This window comes from Ranitomeya variabilis, chromosome 3 (assembly GCF_051348905.1).
Source record: "Ranitomeya variabilis isolate aRanVar5 chromosome 3, aRanVar5.hap1, whole genome shotgun sequence".
NCBI classification, from domain to species: Eukaryota; Metazoa; Chordata; class Amphibia; order Anura; family Dendrobatidae; genus Ranitomeya; species Ranitomeya variabilis.
Window position 1 is genome coordinate 631,664,203 of NC_135234.1, and position 22,275 is coordinate 631,686,477.

The following is a 22,275-nucleotide window of genomic DNA, read 5'->3' on the forward strand; positions in this document are numbered from 1 at the left end:
TGAACATATCGCTTGACTTCTCTTCGGCCTATCACCCACAATCCAACGGCCAAGTGGAGCGTACTAATCAGATTCTGGTCTCTTATCTCCGGCATTTCTCCAACGCTCATCAGAATGATTGGACTGACTTACTTCCATGGGCCGAGTTTGCTTATAATAATCATACCAGCGAAGCCTCTACCAAAACTCCATTTTTTGTTGTCTATGGACAACATCCTGGTCTTCCTCTACTGGTTCCTCCCATTTCTACTGTGCCAGCGGCAGATCTTCTGGTTAGAGAATTCTCCAGGGTCTGGCAGGAGACCAAGTCCGCTCTTGAACTAGCTCAACATAGGATGAAAAGGCATGCTGATAAAAGGCGTATTGATTCTCCTGTATTTCATCCTGGTGACAAGGTCTGGCTTTCTTCTAGATTTATTCGTCTTAAAATCCCTTCGCATAAACAGGGTCCCCGCTACGTTGGTCCTTTTGAGATACTGGCACGTATTAAACACGTCTGTTACAAACTTAAGTTACCTCCCTCCCTTCGTATTCCTAATTCTTTTCATGTATCTCTCCTTAAGCCTGTAGTGTTTAATCAGTTTCATACCTCAACCTCTTCTTTGCCTCCGCCTGTTTCCACGGACAATGGTTTTGAAGTTAGGGACATTTTGGCCATGAAAAGAGTTAGCGGTAGAACTTTGTTTTTGGTCGACTGGAAGGGTTTCGGTCCTGAGGAGAGGTCCTGGGAGCCTCGGGAGAACATTCAGGCTCCTCGAATCTTAGCTAGGTTTTTCTCTGGCCTAAAGAGGAGGGAGAGTTGTAAAGACGGGGTACTGTCATGCCGTCTTCCTCACCGCCTCTGCTGTCTTCCTCGTCCAGTCATGCTTACCTGCCCTCAGCGTCTCGGCGTTCCCCTCCTTCCTCAGCGTCTTCTCTCCAGCGCTCGCACCCGGTCTCTGCTGCTCGCGCACGCGCGCACGCTAGGCTCAAAGCTGCGCGTGCGCAGTTCTAACCTTCGGTCGGCGCTCCTTATCGTCCTCTCTATGCTCCAGGGGGACTCGTACCCGGAAGTACCATAATGCATCAGGTATTTAAACCCCTTCCTGCAGTCCCTCTGTGCCTATGATCACTTGTGCTTCTAGTGCTCTTGGCCCCCAGTGCTCTTTTGTGCTATCTATCCTCTGGCTTCGGCTAGTCTTTGTTCTTTCCGCAGTTGCCTCACCAGTAGCAGTGTTCCTTCTTTACCCCGCTGTCCCTGGGTCTCCTCAGTATTCCTTGCTAGTTCCTGGGTCGCTGTAATTCCCATCCGGTTCCTGTGCCGCTGCTATATCCCACCAGTCCCTGTGTCCCTGTAGGGTTCCGTCTGTCTCTGTGTATCTTCAGTGTTCCTGTTTAGTCCTTTTTCCCCATCATATCTACCTGTTCCGTTCATCCTCTGTGTCCTCCCATTCCGTGCTCCTTCCCTCCCGCCAGTCCCTGGTCTTTTCCCATTCTGGTCCTCCAGCTTCCGTGGCGATAGTCCCTCACGGGCCTGCCCCTAACTCTCCCTGTATAGGGGGTGGTCCATCTGGTCAGCTCGCCCGTGGGGGGTTCGTCGTCACGGTCCAGAGGGTCCACTTTTGTTTAGAACAGTCACAGCTATGTCTGGGAGGGAGAGGTGAAAGTGCCCACCCCTTCAGAACAAATGCCCAGTTGGACTGCAATGAAGAAATGCCCAGTTGGACTGCAATGAAGAAATCCCCAGTTGGACGGCAAGCAGAGTGCGCTCCAGAAGAAACAAATGTGAATATCTCTGCAATGGAGCAACATAGCGCAAAATGTTAAAAGTGGCAGGATCAGAGGAGCTCAAGGACTTTTATAAAGACTCTGTTTTTTTTTAGCAAGTATCAAGTCCTCTGTAGGGCATCTTTTGAACAATTATGGTCTGTAAGTGCAAAGTAATAAAAACCCATAATGGGAATGTGTCATCAGAAGACAACCTGTTGTTTAATGTGTCAGGCTTTTGTGTGACATGTACTGTATATTTTTTAATTTGTCAATGTTTTATGTTGTGAACTCCGTTTTCAGGCTCCCTCTTGTGGTCACAGATGGTATTGTGTGACTTTGGTTTTTTGGCTCCCCCTGGTGGTTTGGTTTATTATCCTGCGGGTCTGCTGGATCAGCTGCCTCGTTATTCACCAGGGAGGCTCCTATTTAGCGCTGCTTCACTTCCACTTGTTGCCAGCTGTCAATGTATTCAGTGCTATTCTGATTTCTCCTGATTATCTCGTTTTCTGCCTCTTCAGGATAAGCTAAGTTCTGTTTGAATATTTTTTGCTCATCTGCCTGCAATATGATTTCTGTGTATGATGAGTCTAGTCCAGCTTGCTAACATGTGATTTCTTTTTGCTGGTAAGCTCTGGGGTACGGAGTTGCTTCCCCCGCACCGTTAGTTGGTGCGGGGGCTCGAGCAATCTCTGCGTGGATATTTTGAATAGGGTTTTTTTATTGACCGCACAGTTTCCTTCCTATTTTCTGCTATCTAGTATTAGCGGGCCTCATTTGCTAAATCTGATTTCATCTCTGCGTTTGTGCTTTCCCCTTAACTCACCATTAATATTTGTGGGGGCTATTCTATATCTTTGGGGTCTTCCACTGAGGCAAGTGAGGACTTACTTTCCCTCCAGGAATAGTCAGTTTCTCAGGCCGTGACGAGACGTCTAGGATTTTTTAGGTAACGTTCCACGGCTGCCTATAGTTGTTTGCGGATAGGATCAGGTTGCGGTCAATCTAGTTACCACTTCCCCAGAGCTAGTAGTCTGTTCAGTTACTTAGCTAGTCCGACCTGCGATCCTTGCCACTAGGATCATAACAGTTTTACTATATATCACGATTTCTAGTAAAATTATAAATCATTAGGTGCCAAATAATTTGTATGCTAATATCACCACAACGGAGAGGCAAAATTGAAAACAAACCAATAAGTTATATTTCAATTTGTAGCCACTATTGCATCGTGTGTCCAATTTAGCATGAATGGGCAGCACAGTGGCTCGGTGGATGCAGCCTTGCAGCGCTGAGGTCCTGGGCTCAAATCCCACCAAGAAAAACATCTGCAATTAGTCTGTATGTTCTCCCCGTGTTTGCGTGGGTTTACTCTGGGTTCTCCGGTTTCCTCTTACAGGGAGGAATCTAGATTGTTAGCCCAAATGGGGACCGTGATGATAATGACTGTAAAGTGCTGTGAAATTAATAGAGCTATATAAGTGAGTAAAATAAATAAATAAAAATGTGCTTTAAGGTCCTCTTAAATAGGATATTTTAAAATGAGAAGGTCATGGAAAAACAAATCACTCTTATATGAGCAATAGCAGATGTTAGTAAAAATGTAGAAGTGTTAACAAAAAAATGATTACTATGTGTAGTGGCAGTTCCTTTTTACGTTGCCAACCAAAGTTCAATATATAAATAATGCATAAAAATCACAGCAAGTTATTTGTGTGAAAGGGAACCTGGGACCATTGGGTTACAAGTCGCACTAGTCTGGTAATAACACAGAGGATCAGTGCATTTACTGGGAATAAGCCCGCCATGTATAATAAAAGCTTTATGGGGCTACTTAATTTTGGATATATTCTCAGTTTGGGATCCATTTAGAATGAATTTTCGATTTGTTAATACAAATTGATAATTGATTCAAAATGGATCCAAAAGGTGCAGACCTCACACAGTTTAGATAATTCTGACTTAGATATTCATAGAACCATGTGGTTACCTAAGTTTGGTTCAGTGGTTGGCAGTCTGGGAATTTGACCCTTAAAAAAAAGACATACACAAAAATGTGATTGCGGAAAAGTCTACATTTGCTTAGGGGACATTGGTGTTTCTCTGCTCTATGTAGAAACAGGAAGAGTCTTGTCAATGCAGAAATCATTTCTCTCTTCAACTCGATCAAGCATCGGGTACGTTCGTTACTCTATCAAGTATGTTGGCTGCTCAAGTACCATGCTCGAATACCCACCCGGCACGTTTGGTGCCTGTTAGACAGCCAATAAACATGCGGGGATTGGCTGCCATGCAAGGTTATACCATAGCCATTTTGGTTACTGGCATTACTGTGAGTGGATCCAAAGAAAAAAGAAAAAAAGCCGCACCACTTCAACTTTCCGTATAGTTAAAAAACCTTTGTCCCGTAGAAGCGTGTAATACGTAAAACGGCCGTTGTATGAGGCCCTCCTTTAAGTCTAAAATAGAGTGTATCCGAGACCCTCTTCCTTCTAATTTTTGGCAGTTCTTGCATTGTCCGCATAGGCTTTGTCAGTTTCAGAGTCCCTCATTCATCAATTAAACAGGATGTATCTGACAATGTAACACACACCACATGCCCAGATAAGGTAGTAAAATGTTAAAATTACATTTACCGGTGACTACCAGTGGGTGTAGATTTATTTCCTCCTCTACCATGTCATCTACTGTAGTCATAGGTGACGGGGAAATACAACGAGAGATGGCGCGGCTATTAAGGGGTGGATGAGGCGAATTTTTTTTCTCTTTTTAATTCTGCCAGTCATTACACTGGAAAGAACGCTTACTAAAAATGTTTCCTGAAAAATCAATTTTATCTTTAGGTTTGTATGTTTTATTGTCAGTCAGTAAAAGTAGAGTAATACTCTGACAACTTTGTTCCAGAGGCGACTTGGGAGTCAGAGATGCGTGCAGGCGTCTTCCCCATGCTGTTCCCATTGCATTTGAGCACTGTTTCCATCCACTTAAGTGATTTTCTTGCCTCCCCAGCCCTCCTGTTAGGGTCTTCTGAAGAAATACTTGAGTTCCCAATTGACTTCCATTATACTCTGTACTCGAGTTGAGCCCACCCAGGCATCTGACCTGCTCAATTCGAGTACCAAGCACTCAATCATTTTAGTGTTCAATCACCATTAATTATGACTCATACAGGGAGAATTGACCTCCGGTTTCTACATAGAGCTTAGAAGGATTTAGCTAGTCAGGTTTTAATCATGTGATGTCATAGACCTAATGGAAAACAGAAGAATTATCAGGGTAGAAAGGCAAAATGAGCAATTGTACAAGCACAGTGCTATATAATATGATTGCAGTATATTGAGGATAACAATTTTCATCGAAGTGCTTCTTTAATGGCCAAATAATAGAAGGTAATTTTACAAGACCAGATGTACCCTAAAATGTAAATGCTATCCCCTTATTATGCTGTCATTACCGATATTGCCGTACACAAATCCTGAACATCTTGATGATCTCACTTGATCTAATCATCATGGAACCTTCACAAGAACATAAAGATCTGGCATACTACCCCAGGTGAAAAGTTTCCTTTTAAACTACATGTTTTATATGTAAGAGTCTATTCTAGATGGCAGCAATTATTTTCTAAAAATAACAACTACATGAACCATCAAATCATTATACAATCATTATTACATAAACCCTAAGCAATTCACAGGGGATAGATATAATCAGTGACATATGTAATGATGTGTGAGTCAGTCTAATTGATGGACAATTAATAGGAGGCAGAACCAGCCTTTAATTACTTTTAATTTTGACATGACACCACCGCCTTCAGTCATGGCATATAAGAATGCTTGACCTTATTGATCACCATGATATAATCTGTAGCAGCGTCCATCTTGTGTGCACAGCCGCTCCATATAGAGTAGAATAATCCCTAGTGTGGGATCAACATGCACCGAGCCGAGAGGTTAAGTGAGGAAGCACCTCCTGACCAAAATGTGGTTATTGCATTGAGGGAAATGTGGTGCAGTAAAATTAATTTGTCAATAATAAAATAAATGAATCCTTATGCTGAAACATTTCAGAATCTAATGTTTATGTAATTGCATTCTCAGTAACTAATGCTCTAAGTGTGAATGTCCAATGCAAGCATCTCTAGTACACCGGTGGTAAAACAGTTCATGTGACACACATAGAAGAAAAAATACTAAAAGATTGATCATTGTTGCAATACATTTCCTGACTTCCCACATGATCACTAGGCCAGTGATTGCCTGCAGCGGTCCTGTAGGTAGTTGGAAATATCACTGTAAATAAACACTGCCGGGGAGCACCAACACTGAATGGCACAGGATTTATCAGGTGAGTAATTAGTCTTTTATCATTTTAGAGCATTTCCTCCCAACCTTGGCACAATTATTCCGTGTCTGAACAAAAACTCAGGCAATATTATGTTAAGTAGAAATTATGAGATATATTTTATATTTAGTGATTCATTTGAAGGCCCCAAAAATTCCCCTTCAATTTCAGTCAGATTTACCTAAATAGCTAAATTTTACTTAAAGGGAACCTATCCTCAGGATTTTATATCCCAAACTAATGTCTTGTATATAAAGGCACTGAGATGCTTAAAAAAAATTACCTTGCTTGTAGAAATCCTTTTTTGCTGTTTTAGCAAAATACATAATTGAAATATTATGCAAATGAGGGGCAAGTGGAGTGGGGTGGGACCATGCACTTATCCCTCTTTATTATTGCTTGTGGTGGTGCATGTGCAGACTGATAGTCCGGCTCTCACAAAGTCATCAGTACCTTACCATGAACCGCCACAGGCAATGATGGAGTTGGCGCAAGATCTCACAAGGCAAAGCAGGTCAATAAAAGAAGACTGACCTGTCAGTCAGATAGGAGGCAGATGGCAGACCAAAAGTTTAGACACACCTTCTCATTTAAAGATTTTTCTGTATTTTCATGACTATCAAAGCAAAAGGTGGCTACTTTGAAGATCCTAGAATATAAGACATATTTTCAGCTGTTTCACACTTTTTTGTTAAGTATATAATTCCACATGTGTTAATTCATAGTTTTGATGCCTTCAGTGTGAATGTTCAATTTTCATAGTCATGAAAATACAGAAAAATCTTTAAATGAGAAGGTGTGTCCGAACTTTTGGTCTGTACTGTATATATATATATATATATATATATATATATATAGGCACATTGTCAAAGGTAACGAGGAACAATGAAATTAGAGTAAAATATGGCACAATCAGAACACAGTAACACAACTAAATATGATATCTATACAGTGATACACATATATATCATATACACACTCTGCTTTATATTTACAGCTAAGGAACTACAATCATAGGTATGAGTTCATCCTAAGCCCCAACCTAATGGGCATCCCTCTCACTAATGGGTCAGTCACTGTTATTTTTCTCTAGGTGCCTCCAAATGTCACACAGGCCCTAACGGCCGAAAGTCCCAGATTGACGAGTTACTTGGTAGACAGTACACTCATCACACTACCATTTTCATTCCCTGAAGCAAAGCCCATGCCCATACTCTGTACCATACGTCTACGCTGAAAGCAACAGCTCACATGAATGTCCCTCTCTGCAGCATGATCACTTTTCATGACCTGGGTTGGCTCACTCATTTCGGACCTCTCAGCCTTGGTCTCTCAGATGGGGTTATTCAGTCCTCCAACCAGATCTAATCGCTCAGTCATTACTTGCAATGGCGGTTATAAGTCAGTTCTGCTACACTGCACATCCATCCTGTTACGTGTTTTGGTGCCAACTCCTCCCCTTACTTTCCTTTCCGGGCTTTTTATAATTAATAACTGTGCCACAACTGTCACCTGACCTGGTGTCTTCTTCAATTTTTCCCCGAGGAAACATATACTTCACTGTTAGGTTCCTGCTACTATAGTTCTTTTTGCTTTCACTTGCTCTATAACCCCTGACCAGCAGATGGCAGTGTTCACCTGCAACTACTCTGCTAGGCATTAACTGCATGCGTCTTCTCTCCTGTTCATCTCCTTACAAATATCTCTTCAGTGATTCAGTACCTATAGATGCATGCAGCCTGCCAGACACAAGAAGTTGCTGGACTAGATAAATTGGACATTGCTATTTCTGCAGCATCTAATCTGCTTTACAATCCTTTGGTAACTATGCTGATACACTTCCAGACCGTATTCAGAAGCCACATTCACAATATTCACATTGAGCCTAATTACAAAATATTGGGAAGGAGCACAGCTAATATAATTAAATACAACAATTCCGGAGGCCATTTCTTCAGGTCTGGAAAATTAAGTTAAAAGGAAGCCGGTACCAGACAGTGCTTGTAAACTATGCAATACAGTTGGTCATTCTAAAAATAACGCGGGGCCGGACCGGGTTATGACTGCACATGGAGAAAAACTGCTTGACTGACGAGAATGGAAATATGTGTTCTAAATCTCAGGCTCGTTTGGCTTCTCGTCCCTTCTATAAATAATAAAACCCTGCAATAAATTGCCAAGATGTTTATACAATATGAAAGTGCAGCTCCTTCCCTCGTATTGGAGGAGTGTGGCCGGGTGCCTGTTTATATTCATTAATTTAACTTTAGTTCTGGAATTCTTAATAATAACACATCACTGTCGCAGGGGAAGAGCGGAGATTAATGAGGCTGCTAGTGAGAATAATGGCATTTATAGCCTATCAGTAGTATCCTCATTTCTTCTCACTACTGACTGATTTGACCCCCTTTGAAGGATGTATAATAAAGATATGACTACAAAAGAAAGGAAGCTGCCAGAAAATCAGAATGAACAATGCAATCTAATCAAATTTGATTATAACAATATGATCGAATAACAGCGTATGAGATCTGCATGTGTCTTCTGTCACCTAAAAAAGGGTTTTCAGAATGGTATCTCTCCAAATTGCATGAAATAAATTCTACAGCCACAGTGCGGATGTTTAGACTTAGAGGCAAATTTCCTTTTCAGAGAGGAAGAGAACTGGACTCAAACTCTGGTGCCACGTATTGTACGTAGCAATCCTAAAAGTCAATATCGAACCTTTAACGTGCCTTACCAAATGACCTAGGATAAAAGCCAAACCACAATCTCTATTTGTACACGGCGTTTTGAGGTGTTGTCCCTCGTCAGTGCAAAGTATGAGATCTGATATGGCTAGGTGAAAGGCTTCTGACTGGGATCTAAGAGGTAATATTTCTAATTGTGGAGAGTGACATGCCTGGTATGCCAGTGTGAGGACGCTTCCAAGTCCTCTTCCTCTCTGAAGAGACAATTTGCATATTTAATTTCCCAGACAAGCACTGCAGGGCTTATAATCCTTTTCACTCTGCCGTACCAGGCCTGGCATGTAACTCTTCACAAGGATAACCGTGACCCGTTACACTTAGAGACAGGAGAATTGACGTATACTGCCCCCTAGGCTACCATGCCACCAGTAAGGACTATACAGTCAGACAAAGGTGTAGTCAGGTAATGTTCCAAGGTCAGAATACCCGGAGGATAGTGAATCAGAGCACAAGGACTTAGGCTACTTTCACACTATCGTCGGTCCGACGTACCGACGCACGTTGCGAAAATAATGAACAACGGGGGCAGCGGATGCAGTTTTTCAACGCATCCGCTTCCCCATTGTAATGTCCATGGAGGATGGGGCGGAGTTCCGGCCGCGCATGCGCTGTCGGAAATGGTGGACACGACGCACAAAAAGGTTACATGTAACATTTTTTTGTGCCGACGGTCCGCCGAAACACGACGCATCCGTCGAACGACGGATGCGACCTGTGGCCATACGTCGCAATGCGTCGCTAATGCAAGCCTATGGAGAAAAAACGCATCCTGCGGGCAACTTTGAAAGATGCGTTTTTTGTCCGAAACGACGCATTGCGACGGACAGCAAGCGACGCTAGTGTGAAAGTAGCCTTAGATGGATCATCAGAACAAGGTCTAAATTCAGACAACTAAAAATTTACAGACGCAAGGCCCAGAGAGACAAACCACACAGTAGCAGAATGTACCTGGGACAATGAACATCTGGAGACAGCCAGTGCCTCCCCCTCTCAGATTGGATGGCAGAACTGTCACTTAACACACTGATATCTCAGCAGGCCCCTGCACCAGACTGGATGACTGAGCTGTCAGTAACTGCATCCCAGACACACAGAGTAATGGAACCATGACACAGGGTTGACAACTTCACTTTTTAATTTTTCTGGACAGATTATCAAAAAATCACGGATAGGCAATATTTTTTACAGACATTTGGAAATTATGAGGGATTATGATTTTAAGTGATCCATGTCTACAGCCCATAATTCTGATATGAAGACATCAGCTGCAATAACTGTAAACTGTAAAACGATGATAATTACAGTGAAAATAATTTATATAGTTTTATTTACCTTAAAAAAAAAATCACAGTCACCTTAAAATTGTTTTACGGACAATGCAAAAAGTGCCTAATTATTACGGACTGTCCTGAAATTTGTAGACTGTTGGCACCGTATATATATATATACGGCACCATATTTTCAGTAGATAAATTAAATATTCCCCCAGAATCCCACCCTTCCTGCCGTGCCGACAATGAGGAGGTCATAGAATAACCAGGACAACCTGGATACGAACACTTTCCATCCAAGCATTCGCTGCGCAGTGTAAGCACTATGTATACACTTTGTTCCCCAGGAGACACACGGGTATGCGTGTCACATGCATACACTTAATATACTGCCTCATACCACAACCATCTTTCTTTTTGCTGCAGATATGTATTATCCTAACAATCTATGAGAACGTTTTCCAAGAATCTGAGAGGATAATTCTAATCTATTATTTAACATTTCAGAAGCCGGGCTTGGCACTGTTAGGCACCAGCATCTGGTAAGACAAGATTATAAAGTACCATCAGTTACACTCTGGTATGTGTGCAAAGAAGAGATCAATCATCTCCCAGCTCCAGATTAACACGCAAGAAACTCATTGGAAATGTGCAGATTTATAATAGATCATTTTGCCTTTATGGAGTATGGTTTTGTTATAGGCGCTCATTACACTGAGTGCCATCTATTCCCATATAACTAGGCTTGTAAATGCAGACTGGCGGCTCCCTCCCGGAATGCAGCCAGGGATGGAATGTCAGTGCTAACGGTAGATCTGACTCATGTCAGCAGCTCAGGGCAATAACACCAGTAACTCTGACTCACTGCTCTAGGCTAAGGCCACAAATTGCTTTCCAGCAGGTAGAGTAGCATGTATCTGGGTATCTGGGCTTCTTCATGCAGTACATCAGTGAAAAAAATAGTCACAGATCTTTCCATACAAATATAACAGGCATATGAACAGCCAAATAAGTGCAAAAACTTCATGAAAGGTGTTTGGTCAGCTTGAGTCATTTTTTTCATGTATACATTTGACTAGATATATTCTTGTTATATCCATTAAGAAGAGCATGCTGTGATATTATATATATATGTAATATGCTATAAAATATATACAGGTGCTTCTCACAAAATTACAATATCATCAAAAAGTTAATTTATTTCAGTTCTTCAATACAAAAAGTGAAACTCATATATTATATAGAGTCATTAGAAACAGAGTGATCTATTTCAAGTGTTTATTTCTGTTAATATTGATGATTATTTCTATTGTAATTTTTGTCTCTTTTTTGGAGCTCATTGGGCTCAATTCATTAAAACTTTTACCCCAGAATTTTGGCATAAAAAAATCTATGAAAAGTCACTAAAATTTTGGCACAACTCGAGGCTGTGCTTAAATTCTTGAGACTTTTTGCGTTGCCACACTATTTTCATACAGCTCCAACATAGTGGGCAGAGTTGTGGCGGGATGAGGTGTTCATATGATTAGCGGCATTCACTACACCACATATCTTACTCCAACAGGGATTGGAGCAAGGTTTATGATGAGGCGCACGCCACTCATCAGACGCTCATGATTCATTAAGAGGCATGTGAATATTGCCAGTCTTGATGAATGGGGCCATTATGACTAATTTGTCGGCTGTGCTCAACCATAACCCCCCCGCTCCCCAGTAGGCTTTTCCACTTTAAAAAAAGTTTGGCAGAGATGGCCGAAGGAGGCGTAAAACACCAAAAATCGCACATTTTTTGACAACTATGAGGCACACAACAATTTTACAATATTCCAAACACCGTTATGTCAGAATTGTGGCCAAAACAACTTGATCAATTAGAACCAATGACCCCTATTCATTATTGATTTAGAGCATGGTTTTTGTCTAATTTTGTGTTTTTGCCTTTTTTGTTTGGTGTCATGACTCCACCACTGTGAGTGACAGCTCAGCCAACCTATAGGATCAGTGAGGGGCTTGGTGAGCTGTCAGGATTACAAGTGACAGCTCAGCCTCCCAATCTGAGACAGTGGAGTGCTTAGCTGTCAGTATTGTAAATGACAGCTCAGCTGTCCAATCTGGCCAGGCCGGTGGGGTTTCCTCCAGGTGTCACCCATTCTGGGTGATTACCTGCCTATTTAGCTGGCTGGCAATGATTAGAACATTGCCAGTTGTAGCTTTGCTTTGTATTCTGAGTTCTAATTTTCTGATCTTAGTTGCCCAACCTTGGATTTGCCTTTGACCATCCGTTTGCCTAGCCCCTTTGTCTTGATCCGCTACCTTCTTGGAATTCCGACCCTGGACTGTGACCTGACTACGCCTTTGTCTCACCCCTCTGTTTAAGAAGTACCCTCCTGTTTTTTCTTACGCTGGAATCCTTGACTTAGCATTACATTTGGTTTGAATTCATCATTCTATTTGCGCATTTTTGCAGTCTGCTTTATATGTCCCTGACGGTTTTTTTTTCTGCTTTGCTGGCAGAGTTTAGTGATTCCATGTATACCTCCCCCCCTCCCGATTCATCAGTTGTAAATTTTTAAGAGTTAGAAAATTTGGTGCAACTCCACTCCAGTCTCCCCTTAAAGTATTTTGGAGTATGCCAGTAGTTCTGTGCAGTTTTTGCACCATTTTAGGAAAGTTTAGCCACCAAAAATTTGCAAAAACAGTTCAAGTCAGAAAAAAGACCCTTTTTGACTTTGCACCAAATTCATGAATCGCATTCGCCATTTTGAAAAAATTGGCGCCAAAAACGGCAAATAACACCTCTAGACAAAAATGGAAAGTGACTTCATAAAACCACAAATAATTAATCAGTGCCAGAGAGTAGAGCACATGGAATGTATCTGTTTCATAAAATTACTACGTGATGCACAATGATTGATCCTAGTAGCAATGCTTCTAAGAAGAATGTCTCTGTAATATGGCATAGATTCATTCAGTAAGCCTTCTTTTTTTCCTTACTTTGTATGCCTCCATGTAAAATCACAAGCATGAGGAGGTACCTGAGCATGACCCTATATTCGGAATTGTGGTACAATTCGGATCTTAAAAAGGCCGTGCGTATGAAGCCTTATGGTACATGAAGATATTCAGGTTTCAACCCTTTTTTTAATTCACACAATAGTATTATCATTAAGTTTTGAATAGAGTCTTGTTAAAGGGATTTTCCAAGCAGAAAAAATCTACAGAAATCTAATATAAACAGTAGGTTGTATAACTTACTAATGTTTTATTAGGCAAGGTTGCCGCCATTATCAAGCAGCTAATCTTCACATGTCTGCATGTCATCAGCGCAGTGTGTGATGGGCAAACTAATAACTGCTTATTTCAATAGCTAAGCTAGCCACATTGTCTTTCTCTGCCATTAGGCCACGTTCACACGTTCAGTATTTGGTCAGTAATTTACATCAGTATTTGTAAGCCAAGGAGTGGGTGTAAAATACAGAAGTGGTGATATGTTTCTATTATACTTTTCCTCTGATTGTTTCACTCCTGGTTTTGGTTTACAAATACTGATGTGAAATACTGACCAAATACTGAATGGGCGAATGTGGCCTTAGGTCGGTTTCACACATCCTGATATTTCCGGTACCCGAGATGTCAATGTCTGTGTATGTAATACTTGCGGCACACGTGTGGCAACCGTGTGCCACATCAGTACCACATGGATGGGCGCCAGGAAAGAAGCGTTACAGTAAGCGCTCTTACCCGGCGCCAGGTGCTGAAGACGGCTCTCATCATTCTCCCCTGCTCTGCCGGCGATTAGCGCACACAGGGAAGAATGAAGAGAGTTGTATTCAAGTGAGAACATTAACAGCAGGCGGCGGCTGATGGGGGTATTCATCAGCCAGCTCCTGCGCTGTAAATAATTTAAAAAAATTCCAGCGTAGGGTCCCCCCATTTTTTTGACAACCAGCCTTGCTAAAGCTGACAGCTGGGGGCTGGTATTCTCAAGCTGGTAAGGTGCCATTGATATAGCCCCCAGCCTAAAAATAGCAGCTGGATTTTTTAAAATTATTTATTTACAGCGCAGGAGCTGGCTGATGAATACTCCCATCAGCTGTGCCCTGATCTCATTGTTCTTACTTGAATACAGCTCTTATCATTCTCCTCTGCATGCGCCAATCGCCAGCAGAGCAAGGGAGAATGATGAGAGCTATCTTCAGCACCAGGCACTGGGGAACAGCACTTACTGTACCGCTGCGTCTCAGGCGCCGGGACGTGTCACACAGATGACATCCCAGTGTGTCATCAGTGTGCACATGTGTGGGACGTTGTACGGTCCATGCTGACGGTAAAAAACTGACATGTCTACGTGTTGGTCACACAGATACACAGTCCGCGGAAACACACTGATATGTGCACAGACCCATTCATTTGAATACGTGTGCAAGTGTCTCCGGTACGTGTGAAAGCTGTCATCACACGTACCGGAGACACTGACTTGTGAAAAAGGCCTTAGACCGAGTTGACTTAGCTATAGAATTAGGTAGTCAGCCATCTGCCTTCACAAACTGCAATGGCCACTTGTCAAGAGCAGGAGAGGAAGCAAGGCCACTGCGACCACGGAAGTAGCAGCTACCAGCCTTACAGCTAACAGAACCATATTAGTAGGTTCTAGAACTTACTATTTAATTGAGATTTATGTATATTTGTTTTTCCTGGAAAACCCCTTTGAGGCTCCCATAGAGGTACATAGGCCCTATACCACACTTCTGTACGCCCTCATATTAAGTGGGGGCTAACAAATCAAGTTCACACTATGCAGCATCTAGGGCACAATTTTTCAAATGCTAGCTTGCACTTTCAATCACATTTTCCCTCCATGTTTTGTTGCTATGCTATATCAGCTTTCACCCCTCTTACTTGTATAACGTGTCACAGTCATATGAATTTCAAGCAAAGTAAAAATGAAAGAAATATATTAGGTTATGATGCACTTATTGTAAAAGCATCTGCTATCTGCTAATAATTGCATTTTCTCAGTTTTTATTTTCTTTGTTAATTGCAACTTATACATAATCAATGTCTCTTTTTTGTCTTCTTTCTCCTTTTTTATCTGGCAAAACTAAATAAAAGCTATTTATTTTCATTGTCCTGGGAAACAACAGCAATCATATGAGAGTGGTGTCATATACCATAAGAATACAAATATACAGCATTTTCTGGCTGCTGATGCACACTGAAATATACAAGGGAAAGTTCAGTGGATAGAAAGTGGCATTGTACTGTATGTATAATAAGGAGAAAAAAATCATCATTAATTCAGAGCATGGAAATGTGGAGTAAGAAAAAGACTGTAAAGTTTATTGTTACTGTAGGCAATTCCACTAGTAGAAATATAGGTAGAAAATCTGGTAGGAAACAATGAAGGAAACTAGTGCAGTACTGTTATATCAGAGTCAATCAATCAACAAATCCTCATGTTTTATAAGCCTTTTTTATTCTTGTTTGAAAGGGTTATTTTTATATCACACTTGTAAGGCCCATCCTCCATATGATAGCTAGCTGGTGGCCAAACGCTATCCGGAGATAGCTATCTCGCCCGACTCTCCCATACACATAATACTACTTACAGAACAAAAGGTTGAGCAGTCTAAAATCAGATATGCCAGATCCTTATCCGATGAGGTTGAGGGCACCGATACACATTAGACTGTAGACCGAACCTGTCTATATCAGTGGGCTCCTTACAGTTAGATTCACGTATGGACAGCACTGTGCCATAGTTTCCAGCCGGCGTTTAATTCATTAGTTTTGTGCACGACAGGTGGGATCTAGGGGCCGGATCACATCTTTTCATGTTAAATTCGTATCATGGACCTGGAGCAAATTGTGACGATGCCTAGAGGCAACTTATACATTTTTGCATTGGTTCCAATTTATCGAACTCATCCTAATGCAACGGAAATATGTGAACCCAGCCTAAATGAGTAGATGCCACCCAGCCTAAATTCGTAGATGTCAATATTATACACACAGGCCTCATCCATGATGATATTGGTTCTTGGATGTGTTCAGATAAATGATAGATTGCAATATGTCAGGCATTGTCATATGTTACTAGTGCAGTCAGTGTACTGAAATATATGTCAGGGAGACAGATCAATGCCGTTTGGGCGTGTTTTATTGCGATTTGGTCATGCTCATCATGTCACTAATCATGGTGACACTGTTTTAAGATTTGCGGCTTCTTTGGTTTCCTTCCAATCCATCAGCCAGAACTCAAACCATTCTAATGTGTATGGGGGCCTGCTGACTATTCCCCAAGAACAGGCCTAGGGAAAGAGCAGATCAAGCATCTGGAATGTTAACATGTCCTATCCTTTCTTAATGCAAACATAAGCTGGTGACAGAGAAGTCTAGCTGTGGCTTTTTCCTCTCTCCCCGTAGAAGCAAGCAAATACATTCAGAGGTTTATAAGGCATTTTGGCAGTAATAGATGCTCCTTTCTCAGGAGTAAGTCTGGTTTAAAAGTCCCAATCCATTTGTGTTGGTAACATAGCTACTACATAAATATCTAATTTTGTTGATTAACCATTGATAGAAATAATTTCATTTTATTGGCCTGTATGAAAAGGAGATCCTAGAGATGGAAAGTGAAATGAGAATGGCCGTCTATCACTTTCTTGAATGCAAAACAATAACTGAGTAATTCTCATTTTACTCAATATAATTAGATAGTATAAAATGCAACTCACCACAATCTTTCCCCCGGGACCTTGACTTTTCACTGTCACCCCAAGCCATTGGTTTTCTTTACTCTCTCTGTTCCTATCCACTGGTGGAGATACAAAAGCTTAAGTTACAGAAAGAATGCAGACAAAAGTTGTAGAAATGTTCTTTCCTAACAGTTGTCAAAGATAAGTAGTAAAAAATGTCAACACATTGTAACTGTGTACGGACGTGGCCTGTGTTACCCTGTCTCTGCCGCTGCCAGCAACAGTCGTACTAAGTGTATAGTGTCATGTGGTTTTACATGTAATAGTGATGTGCATATTATATAATGAGTTATGGTAATGTACAGCATATGAGTCTTGTAAAGTGTTAATGCATAATGTGAGAAGTGTATAGTGCAGAATAAGCACAGGAATTAGCTTAGGATAGCATAAAGACAGTTTATATAGTAAGTGATTTAGCAACAGTATGAGACATAGAATGAGAACAGTAGGTTTAGTTTATAGGATAGGACATTGTTAATGATAGAACTAGCCCATTGGGTGGAAACTAGTGTTGATAACAGGGGGTCAATGTTGATAACACTGTCAATGTCAAGTTCAGGTGCAGTGGGCTTCTAGGGACAGCATGGGCCAATTGTTCGAGGCAGTGGGAGGTCATACTGAAATTCCTTATGGACATGCCTGTAACGTCTAGAGCCTAGGGCTCAGGCCTGGTACCAAATAATGGGCCTGTTCTTCTGACATTTCAAGGTCGGTGGATGTAAAATTACGTGAGGGATGGGTGGTCGGTCCCGGGTGCACTGCTGAAGTGGACAGGAAATCCCTGAGGCTAGAGGAATCAGCGGGCTTAGGAGTAGTCCAAGATGAACGAGTGGCAGGGCTGAAGAAGTATTGTACCAAGGAAGGAAGAAATGTTGTAAATAGCTTGGTGTCTCCTGAACTGTATGCGGCGGCTCCTGAGAATGGAAGCCTGGAGGCAGCGGAGGCCTGCGACTTACAAGTGAGTGTGATGCACCTCACACCTGACAGTACATTAGGACTGGGATAACGTTTGTCTGTAAAGTGCCAGAACGTAACCGGACAGCAGCTCGGTCATGACTACAAGCCAATTTGTCAGTTTTCCTGCTTTTCCTTCCATAAGAACAAGTACACAGACGTGTGCATCTCATGTACTAGCGATCTCAAGAATGGAACTCTGAAACCCCAAGAACAGGGCTCTACAGCTCCAATCATTGTTTATGAGAATGTCAGAATAATAAATAAAGTGCTGTACTTGGCTCTCTATGGCAGTCCCATAAATAATGAACGTAACCAATGCAGACCTCAGTTCTATTCAGAGATAATTCTCAGGGTTCCTGAACTCTGTTCCTGGGATCACTCAGGGTCCCACATATCAGATAGTTTTTGATCAGCAAGAGATCCCCTATGACTAGAGAAAAATGTATTATTTTGGTAATAAACCTCTAAGACTAAGGTCCATGTCACATTTCACATGTGTCGTTCATGTTCTATCCATGTTCTTCACAGATAGTACAGATAATAATTTATAGTCTATGGAGTTCTTCACTGGTCTGTTTTTTTTGCAGATCGATTGCCCACAATTAAAGAAAAAAACACGTCTGATATTGATCTGATTGGCAGATCAAAATTGCTCATACAAGTCAAAAGGTCAATGAAAAAAATATGGAGAGAACATAGATGCAACAATAATGTCTCTTTATTAATGTTTAATGGGTAGGAGAAGCTTGGAGTATTTTGGAGTTGTTTTTTCAGCATACAAGAAAAACTGATGACACACTGATGGTCAAAAATTGACACATGAGCTAAAAATGGATGAAAATCTGACCCAGCACATTGATGAAAGTCATCCTGTTTTGTCTTGCATGCAAATAAAAATAGGACATCTGAAACCAGCCTCATAGATATATATTATATATCATATATTATGCATTTTTCTTATGAACTTTAATACAATGTCTGACGTTTTGTCGTGTGCCACAGACAAGCTCACAGCTCTCCTGTCCATAGTAAATAGTGTGCAAATAAAAATGCATGTACACCTGTGACAATAATGTGTCTTATAAACGCTACCTTCATCATCAATGTCAATCCGTTCACAGTCTTTGGCTTCTGCAATCAGCGGACATCCATAAAGCCCCCCTGTTCTATTCGAAAACTGCTTTGGTAATGCCGATGCCTGTGGAGCTCCAACCAGGAGCCTGAAAAATAACAAAACACACGTGCTATAATATAATGTTCTGTACTGACAATATAGCGCAGCACAACTGTACAAAATAAGTAAAAGGTGCAGCCATAAATACTGATGCCACTGGCGGACACAGGCAAAAGAGGGCCCCATTGCAAAAACAGTAAATGGGCTCTTTCAAGTCCAATAGCTCATCATAATGCGCCTTTTTTGGAGGTGGAAATGGACCCTCTTTCCTGTTGGTTCCCTGTGCGGTTGCACAGATTGCGCCAATGATATGTCCACCCCGGCCTGATGCTACAGGACAAAGTCTATGTAAGATAGTGATTACAGATCATTGCCTCTTTTTCTCTGCCCGAAGATGAGGCATTTTCTGAGAGTATATTATCTGTATAGGTCCGTCTGTCACTGTGTGACCAAACAATCTGCAAAAGTTGTTCTGCAATCAGCCTAAGGAGCAGAACTGCCATCATTGGTTGCCATCAATCTGGCCTTATTTGGTCTTGGTTGATTAATGTATTTTACTTTAAATTACCATGGTTTTCGATGTGATTATTGACAACGCAATTTATAAAGGGAAAAAAAAATTCTTATGTAAACCTGCAAGGCAAATAACCACAATAGAAATATGTATTTCTCTATAAACCATTTATGGCTCATAGCCAGTGCAGCACACCACCATTTAGGTGAGCCTAGCCTAGTGGCATTGGACTTATCAGAACACAATGTACATTTTAAAAGAATTTTCCAGTTTTAGAAAACCACTCCTTCTAGGTGCAGTTTATTTAAAAAACCCAAACTGTACTTTATTCATGCTCCATGGGCCCAGCTCCGAGTCTGTGCTGCGGGCCGGGTGTGTTGTCTGCGGTGCCGACGGCTTTTAAAAATCACTGGAACCAATAAGGCTACGTTCACATTTGCGTTGTGCGCTGCAGCGTCGGCGACACAACGGACAACGCAAACAAAAACGCAGCAAAACGCATGCACAACGCTGCGTTTTGCGTCGCATGCGTCCTTTTTTTGATTGATTTTGGACGCAGCAAAAATGCAACTTGCTGCGTCCTCTGCGCCCAGACGCGTGCGCCGCAGTGACGCATGCGGCGCAAAACGCAAGTGTGACGCATGTCCATGCGCCCCCATGTTAAATATAGGGGCGCATGACGCATGCGGCGACGCTGCGGCGCCCGGCGCTGCGGCGCAGACCGCAAATGTGAACGTAGACTAAGTGAGCTCAGTGGCTCTGCCTGAGGAGAGGGCATAAGCCTCTCAGCTCACTGTGGACTATAAGAGACACTGGGAGCAGCAGCAGAGACTCAGAACTGGACTGAAGGAGTAAAACACAGGTTATCAAAAACAGCATCTGGCAATGGGTTTTCTGAAACCAGAAAACCTCTTAAAGTATAAAATAATTCATTAACTTTAACATTATGTCTTAACTTTGCTATGTTTTATATAATGGTTTGTATAGGCAGTCTTTGCAAGTGGTGTGAGGAATCGCATGCTTTAGCATATGGTGGTGTTCACACAGGCTCGAGGTATCTTTATCCAAACCAGCAGATTTATTAAAGTTCATAAATCTTCACCGTGAACAAATGCACAGCCTTCCGATATAAAGCATAAACAAAACAAAAACAGGGCTTAGGCTAGTTTCACACATCCATTTTGTTTTCAGACTAAATCAGGCCAATTTGCAAAAAAACGGATCCAGCGCAAATTGTGAAAAACTGATGCGCTGGATCCGTTTTTTAGCTGGATTCGGTCTTCTTAAATGCGCATGGATTTTTTGACTTCCTGGTTCCGGGGAAGGGGAGAGAGAGAGCGGGAGAGAGGGGGGAGAGAGAGAGAGAGAGAGAGAGACCCCAGAACATAAAATCTACATGATTTGTATGGGAAATGCTTTGAAAACCGGATCCTGCCGCCGGATTCAGTGTTTCACATCTCCGTTTCATGTGTTTTTGCCCGATTCCGTCAGTGTGCAGTTTTTTCTGCCGGACAAAAAAACGTTGCAGTGGACGTTTTCTCCGTCCACCGGAAACGACTATTTGGACGGATCCGGAAAAAAACCGGATGAAACGTCTGGCCATCAAGCACAATCTGGCGCTAATACAACTCTATGGGAAAAAAACGGATCAGTTTTTTCCAAAAATTGTCGGATTGTGCCTGAAACAAAAAGCCTGATGTGTGAAAGTAGCCTTAGGGTATGTGTCCACGTTCAGGCTTGCTTCAGGCTTTGGTCAGGATTTTATGCAAGTAAAATCCTGACCAAAACTGCACCTGAGGTCACTGGCAGGTCACCTGCGGTGTACCTGCGTGTTTTGCTCATTGTAGCAACATGCTGCGTTTTGAAAAAACGCACCGCGCATGCGTCTTTGCGGCAAAAACGCATGCGTTTTTTAACGCATAGTGGAGTTGGGATTTCATGAAATCCCCTCCACTATGCTGTAACATCTGGACGCTGCGTTTTTGACGCTGCGGAAAAATGCAGCGTCAAAAACGCAGCGTTTCCTGAACGTGGAAACATACCCTTAGGGTACCGTCTCACAGTGGCACTTTGGTCGCTACGACGGCACGATCCGTGACGTTCCAGCGATATACATACGATCTCGCTGTGTCTGACACGCTACTGCGATCAGGGTCCCTGCTGAGAATCGTACGTCGTAGCAGATCGTTTGAAACTTTCTTTCGTCGCTGGATCACCCCCTGTCATCGCTGGATCGGTGTGGGTGACACCGATCCAGCGATGTGTTCACTTGTAACCAGGGTAAATATCGGGTTACTAAGTGCAGGGCCGCGCTTAGTAACCCGATGTTTACCCTGGTTACCATTGTAAATGTAAAAAAAAAAAGAGCGCCGGCCGTAAAGTAAAAGCAGAGCACAGCGGTGACGTCACCGCTGTGCTGTGCTGTACGGCCGGCACTGACACAGTCAGTGCGGGAAGCCGCCGACGAGGGACGTGGCAGACACCGGAATGTAAGTATGTAGTGTTTTGGTTTTTTTACATTTACAATGGTAACCAGGGTAAACATCAGGTTACTAAGCGCGGCCCTGCGCTTAGTAACCCGATGTTTACCCTGGTTACCCGGGGACTTCGGCATCGTTGGTCGCTGGAGAGCTGTCTGTGTGACAGCTCCCCAGCGACCACACAACGACTTACCAACGATCACGGCCAGGTCGTATCGCTGGTCGTCATCGTTGGTAAATCGTTTAGTGTAACGGTACCCTTAGTCCTAATCTCGTCATGA

General features: G+C 42.3%; 1 protein-coding gene across 4 annotated transcripts in view; it reads right to left on the reverse strand.

Annotated features, from left to right (window-relative positions):
• The window catches only part of ITGA7 (integrin subunit alpha 7), a 215,848-nt gene that overhangs the window by 79,231 nt on the left and 114,342 nt on the right, over positions 1-22,275 (reverse strand). For all 4 annotated transcript variants that reach the window (XM_077297501.1, XM_077297499.1, XM_077297498.1 and 1 more), the window contains exons 2-3: positions 18,919-19,046; positions 16,849-16,928 (exon numbers count right to left, since the gene is read on the reverse strand). In XM_077297501.1, the coding sequence (XP_077153616.1) occupies positions 16,849-16,928; positions 18,919-19,046 (208 nt within the window). The remainder of the gene's footprint in view (positions 1-16,848; positions 16,929-18,918; positions 19,047-22,275) is intronic.